Genomic DNA, 6,886 nt, shown 5'->3' with positions numbered 1-6,886 from the left:
AGAATAATAATCTCTGTATCCTAGTGTTGTTTAAGGATTAAAGGAAAGAATCTTCTTAAAGTACTCAGCAGAGTGCCTGTCACATATGTGGCTAACGTAATATGCATTAGCTACAGAATGATGATGATCCAATGACAAAAACTCAAATGCAGGGCTTCATATTTTCTTTTTCAAAAAAAATGAAGAAATAAAGAGGCATGAATCCTTCATACTCCCTTCACTCCAAAATGAATGAGGATGTGTAAAAAATAAGAATTTTGTGTGAGTTTTTTTGGCTACCTCCCAAAAGAATGTAAAATTTAGCTGACCTTGGTCTACTCAGATATACAGCCTACTGCAAGAATAAAACTATCAGGAGGTTGTAGGCTTAGTCTAAGACATGATAATGCCAAGGAAGAATATGCCCTGACCTTATTGGAAAGGTACTCTCCGTGTAGGAGATTAAATCGTGGGAAAGAGGGGAGAAGGGGGGGCTGAATGAGACCCTGAGAAAGAGAGAAAAGAAGTAGAGTCGGATTGAAGATAAACTCAGGATTAGGAATACAATGAACTTAAAGGGAGATTTGAGAGTCAGCCCATGCAGTTTTACATGAAATCTAGCACTCTAACTGTCTTCCTTCAGCTCCAGATGCTGCAGAGTCATGGAAAACCAATCCAGTGTTTCTGAGTTTTTCCTCCGAAGAATATCTGTGTCTCCTGAGCAACAACAGTCTCTCTTCGGAATTTTCCTGTGTATATATCTTGTCACCTTGACTGGGAACCTGCTCATCATCCTGGCCATTGGCTCTGACCTGCACCTCCACACCCCCATGTACTTTTTCTTGGCCAACCTGTCTTTTGTTGACATAGGTTTAACGTCCTCCACAGTTTCCAAGATGCTGGTGAATGTACAGACACGGCATCACACTATCTCCTACATGGGTTGCCTCACGCAAATGTATTTCTTTCTGATGTTTGGTGATCTGGACAGCTTCTTCCTGGCTGCCATGGCGTATGACCGCTATGTGGCCATTTGCTGCCCCCTCTACTACTCCACAGTCATGAGCCCCCAAGTCTGTGCCCTAATCCTCACGTTGTGCTGGGTCCTCACCAATGTTGTTGCTCTGACTCACACACTCCTCATGGCTCGACTGTCATTCTGTGTGACTGGGGAAATTGCTCACTTTTTCTGTGACATCACTCCTGTCCTGAAGCTATCATGTTCTGACACCCACATCAACGAGATGATGGTTTTTGTCTTGGGAGGCACAGTGCTCATTGTCCCCTTTCTATGCATTGTCACCTCCTACATCCACATTGTGCCTGCTATCCTGAGGATCCGAACCCATGGTGGGGCGGGCAAGGCCTTTTCCACCTGCAGTTCCCACCTCTGCATTGTTTGTGTGTTCTATGGGACCCTCTTCAGTGCCTACCTGTGTCCTCCCTCTATCGCCTCTGAAGAGAAGGACATTGCAGCAGCTGCAATGTATACCATAGTGACTCCCATGTTGAACCCCTTTATCTGTAGCCTAAGGAACAAGGACATGAAGAGGGCCCTCAAGAGGCTCTTCGGTCAGAGGAAAATTGTTTCATCTTAGATAGAGTGACAGCAACATTTAATGAAAAGACATAGGCTTGGAGTCAGACAAACAGGCTTCATTTTGGGGTCTGCCACATACTAGCCATAAGATCGCAGTCCGGTGACTTAGCCTCTTTGATTCCTTGTTTTCCTCAGTTATGAAATGGAGATAACAGTGTCTATCTAATAAGGTAACTTGGAGGATTAACTGAAATAAACTATAAAATGCATCCAGTATAGTAGTGAATAATAGTGGCATTCAATAAGGAATAGCTATTATTATTATAACTATGATCATTCCTTATTCCTCCCCCAACTCAGAAGTCAAAAAATCTTTTCTCTGAGATTCATTGGTTCAATAAATATTCACTAACCAACCATCTACTGTGTGTTGGAAACTATTATAAGTGCTAAGGGTATGACACTGAGCAAAACAAAGTCCCTGCTTTCATGACACTTTCATTCTAGGTTATTAATTTGTCAATCATTAAAAATTGGGTGGCACCTGTCTCGTTTATGGCACCAAGTGCCATAACGTTAATCGCCACTTGGTGCCATAACATGGAAATCCTCTCTCCTTATCTGACTGCAGGTTTGCCTCCAGATCTAAAAGGGGCACCAGCAGCTTAACTTAGTTACAGAGAAGGAAAAAATGGTGTTTAAAGGCAAATGGGGTTCTGTCTGTCTCCAAGAATCCTAGAAATGTTTTAAATATTATTTTTAAAAATAAGAGCTATATAATTTTGATTTCTTACATCTGGTATGACCAGGTGTCCACTGTCTACCTAAACTTTTTCCTCATTTAAGTTTGTTTGTCAGACCCAACCTAACCTATCCTAAAATGTTTTATGATTCCTGCACTTTTTCAATGAATAATTATTGAGCATCTTTCATTGGAATAAAATTGTTCCAGGCTTCAGCAATCATTAAGTACAAACGTGAGTCATTTAGATGCCACATCTTAGTACATGAGGATTCCATTTATTTGATGACCTAGAACTGGAAGTCTATTCTTCTCTCCAGAACTCCTTTCCAGCTATTCCCTCAGAGAGTCCTTGAGTGGGGTGAGCAGGGCATCCTCATATAACCAGAGCTGGAGCTGGTTGCAAACTTGGAGTCCTCCTGCCCTCGTCTCCTTAGTCTATAACTCTCCTTCCATTCTGTTGACATCTGTTGCTCCACTGACTATAGACCACTGACAGTCTCCTCTGAGCCATTGACCTCTAGCTTTGTTCTGTCGTTTGAACTGGCAATGGAATATCCTCCACTTCTTATGATCAGCTCTTTCAGAAAAGGGTCACCAAGCAGAGCTCTGAGGTCCCTGGTGGACATGAGGGAGGCTGAGATGTGAGATTACCAGATATAGCTTCGCATTATATCTGCAACCTATGTCCACCCTGATTGACCCAATCAGCTCTACCTTCTTTACATATGGTGGTTTCTCTAGATAGCCTTCTGGTTTCTTTCACCATTCTGATCCTCAAGGACCCTCAATCCACTCACTGATGGTACAGTAAATCTCTGAACGCTGTTTGGGAATGGTTTAAGTTCTTTCTCACAGGCCCCAAGCAAACTAGAAAAAGTGACTGGGCGTCCACTTCACTTTACCCAATATAATTCTGTGGCAGTTAGGAGATAGGTCACCACTATGCATACAAAGATTCATCAAAGGACACTATTACCTATCACTGTTCAACAGTCTAACATTCTTCAATTCCAGCCAGCCAAGAGTCACTAATGTATTCAAAGTTCCAAACTTATTCCTCCCTTGATAAGTTACTTAACAATGGGGATATGTTCTGAGAATGTTTCACAGGGCAATTTTGTCATTGTGCAAACATTATACAGTGTACTTACACAAACCTAGGTGGGTAGCCTACAATACAGCTTAGCTATATGGTCTAACTACTGCTCCTAGGCTGCAAACCTGTACAGCTTGTTAGTGTACTAAATACAGTAGGCAACTGTAACACTATGGTAAGTATTTCTGTGATAGGATTTACTCAGTTCCATTATAAGCTTCTGGGACCACTGTTGCATATGCAGTCTGTTGTTGACCAAAATGTCATTATGAGGCACATGACTATCTTATTATATTATACCCACCCCCAAAACATAAGCTCAAATTTCTATTCCTTTAAGGTCATCTATGTCAAATAAAATTAATGTGATGTTAGCATTAAAATAATTGCCACTGACATACAGGCTACTTATAAATTTTTGCACCTTGGTAACATAATGTGAGCCAGGTGTGCTTTGAATCAGAGGTGGGGTGATAGAAAGAGGTGGGATGATAGAAAGCTTCCTGGTGTCCCTTGCCTATTTAGGGTATTTCCTTTTCTCTTGCTCAGAACCACTTTTAAAAAGCAAATAGTCTTCAATTTGTTTCCTCACTTCCTTAAGACAGTTAAACCTAATGAAAATTATTCAAGGTGCCTGGTCATCCATTTTGTTCTTAAATATCAGCCCACAGAACTGTAAATCAAGAGCAATCCTTCATTCTATCACCTACTTCCTATCGATTACCAATACTGTCTACTCTATCTTCAAGAGCATTCTCTTCTCTCTCTTCATGCCATTGTCTTCATTCAGGCACACCTCATCTGCTACCTGGATGTACAATGACCTTCTAATTAAGCCTCTTGACTCAAGGCACTCCAATCCATTGCCAAACCATCTCACACATTGGTTACCTGAGTAATCTTTCAAAAACACAAACATAACCTTCCCTGGGACTAATCTCTATTCCACCCCACCCGTAGCCAATGGTCACTTGCAAGGCAATGTCTAAACCTCTTAATAGGACATCCTAGCCCCCTCACAATATGGTCCTCTAGGCTCACCTCTTGATGCTCCCTTGACCTATACATACCTATGCTATAGCAACATCACTTTTCTTACATTTCCCTGAACATACTACACAATTTCAGTGCTCTGGCTCACTCTCTCTATTCTACCTAGACTCATTTTTTCCATTATCTATCAATCCTGAGCATCCTTCAACCACCAACTGAAGAATTACTTCCACTGTAAAGCGTTTGTTGTTACCCAAGCAGCATTAACTATACTCCCTTGTGTTACTACCATGTAATTATGTCATTGTCTCTAAGCCTCAATTTCCTCAGCTGTAAAATATAGATAACTATGTTTATAGAATTATTATCAGGATTAAATGAGATAATACAGGTACAGCTTTTAATACAATGCCTGACACACAGTAGTCATGGAAAATAAGCACAACTCTCCATGGTATTATTATATTAAGGCACTTTTTGTACTCTTACATATTTCTTAGTTTACCTGTCACTACACTAACAGAATGTGAGTTTCTTTTGCTTGGAGGCTTTGTCTTTATCCAGCTCTGTGTGACCAAGAATAGGCACACTGCCTGGCACAGAGAGGTAACTTACTAGATGGCTACTGAGGAGCACAAACTATAAGATAAAGAATGTTTTACTATTTTCAGTATTAATTCCAACCTTTCATCCTTAATTACATATAAATTAAATTGTACGTATATGTGTTATCTCCTGATTTGTAGCTTTTCTCTCTCTCTCTCTCTCTCTCTCTCTCTCTCTCTCTCTCTCACACACACACACACACACACACACACACACACACACACTCTTACTTCTCGGATTGAAAGATAATAACCAACACAACATTGATGGGTTTATTTTTTCCTTCAAAACCTAAGTGAATTTAATTCTGTAACAAATTCCTCTTCCACATTCAATCTGTGAGAAAATAATTTTTGTTTACTTTTAAAATTTCCATGTCAGAGTTCTGTGTTATATATGCGCTAAAATCAAGTGCTGGAGCTCCTTGTTCTAGGGTATTTTGATTCCCTCCCTCTGACAAAGGTTGTTCTATTGTCACACTGTGAAAGAATTCATGTTAACTTTTGAGAAGGACGTACAGAGGTCACTTGACAAGTCAACAATTACCAATTTTCAGAAGTATTTGTAAGCTTGTGAATAAATCACACATTCATGGTTTTCAAACATGCAACAAGCTTTGTTCTAAACTCAGTGAGGTTCTTCACTGGAAAAGGTCATGAATCTTAGCACTGGCATGGCTGGAGGGAAATGTGCTCAAATAAACTACATATTTCCAAAGTGATTGATGTCCAGTTCTATTTGCATATTCAAATCAACATGGTGCACAGCAGTGTGCTTTAGGCTGTCCAAAACCAAAGCAAAATGATCTGGGAGATGGGGCACACTAGTAGGACAGACAGAGATGAAACACTTCCCAACAGACAAGTGAGCTTGCCATTTCTTGAGGAAAAGCCATTCAGAGGAATGTCACCAGACTGTGGCTAAGAACATAAATGACAATGTTGGCCTCTCTGGTGGATGGGCCTGACAAGACTGGGAAGATCTTCAGGGATCTGAACAACAGAAGTGGGGTGCCGGCAAGGAAACTGACGCAGGCACTCAGTTCCACAGATCACATAACCCTAGCAGGGATGAGAGTGTACAGTGGTTCACAAGTATGCTGAGGCTACCAAGACATGCTTTATCCAGACCAACAATAAAGATTCTATCCCTGTTCAGGTTTGGCTCTGGAAAAGGTCAGGGCTAAGCCTGTAAACAAAGTGACTCTGTGCTTGCAGCAAGGGGTGGGGGTGGCACTCTCTGTTGTTCTACAAAGGAATCTGGGATGCCAAAGGCAGCTACATAAGCCCCTGATGAAGGGTCACTCTGTGAGTCAATATCAAAACAAGTGAAGAGTAAATTATTTTTCTGAACTGTCTTTCCTAACCTACCCACATGTCAGCTCACTCATTCATTACCCTTTAGCTATTTGGTTCTAGCTCAAGCCAGAACAGATGTGTTGCTGTGTCCTAGGGCAGTTTATTGCTTTTGAATTAGGAAATAACCAATATGCCAGCTGCCCTTAGTCACCATAATTCAGGAGTGTCTGCACAAGTTCTGCTTCAAAACTCAGCTCTGACAGAGAAGGTAAAGAAAACTAACATTCATTGTTCTTGGTTAGCTGTAGTGTTAAGCTCAATTTATTATTGCATTTACTTCAAATAAAAAATATGTTCGGTGTTTTAGAAATATTTCACCTATACCAAAGAAGAAATTGAGGCTCAGAGGAATTGGGTGAATTGTCTGAGGCCACACAGCCACCACCCTTGTATATACAGATTACAAATGACATCTATCTTTCCAAATATTCTTCTCTTGCAGCTACATAATATTGATTCTCAGAAGCAGTTGTAATTCTGTTTATCTTTAACTAAGTACGGGAATGAAAAAAGAAACCTGTGTGCCCCTTCACTGGATGGCGAAGAACATAGAAGATAGAAGAAAATGA

General features: G+C 40.7%; 1 protein-coding gene across 1 annotated transcript; it reads left to right on the top strand.

The window, feature by feature from the left end:
• Positions 1 to 543: 543 nt before the first annotated feature.
• Positions 544 to 1,577, top strand: LOC116532405 (olfactory receptor 1N1). The gene has a single exon (XM_032251540.1). The coding sequence runs from the start codon at positions 642 to 644 to the stop codon at positions 1,575 to 1,577; it is 936 nt and encodes a 311-aa protein (XP_032107431.1). The 5' UTR covers positions 544 to 641.
• Positions 1,578 to 6,886: the final 5,309 nt, after the last annotated feature.

The sequence above is a fragment of the Sapajus apella genome, unplaced genomic scaffold, assembly GCF_009761245.1.
Source record: "Sapajus apella isolate SASKATOON/1434 unplaced genomic scaffold, GSC_monkey_1.0 scaffold76, whole genome shotgun sequence".
Lineage (NCBI taxonomy): Eukaryota > Metazoa > Chordata > Mammalia > Primates > Cebidae > Sapajus > Sapajus apella.
The sequence above is the reverse complement of the archived record's forward strand: the minus strand, read 5'-3'. Positions and strand labels throughout refer to the sequence as shown.

Coding starts and splice junctions, on each gene's coding strand:
- LOC116532405 (XM_032251540.1), top strand. CDS start 642: ATGGAAAACCAATCCAGTGTTTCTGAGTTTTTCCTCCGAAGAATATCT.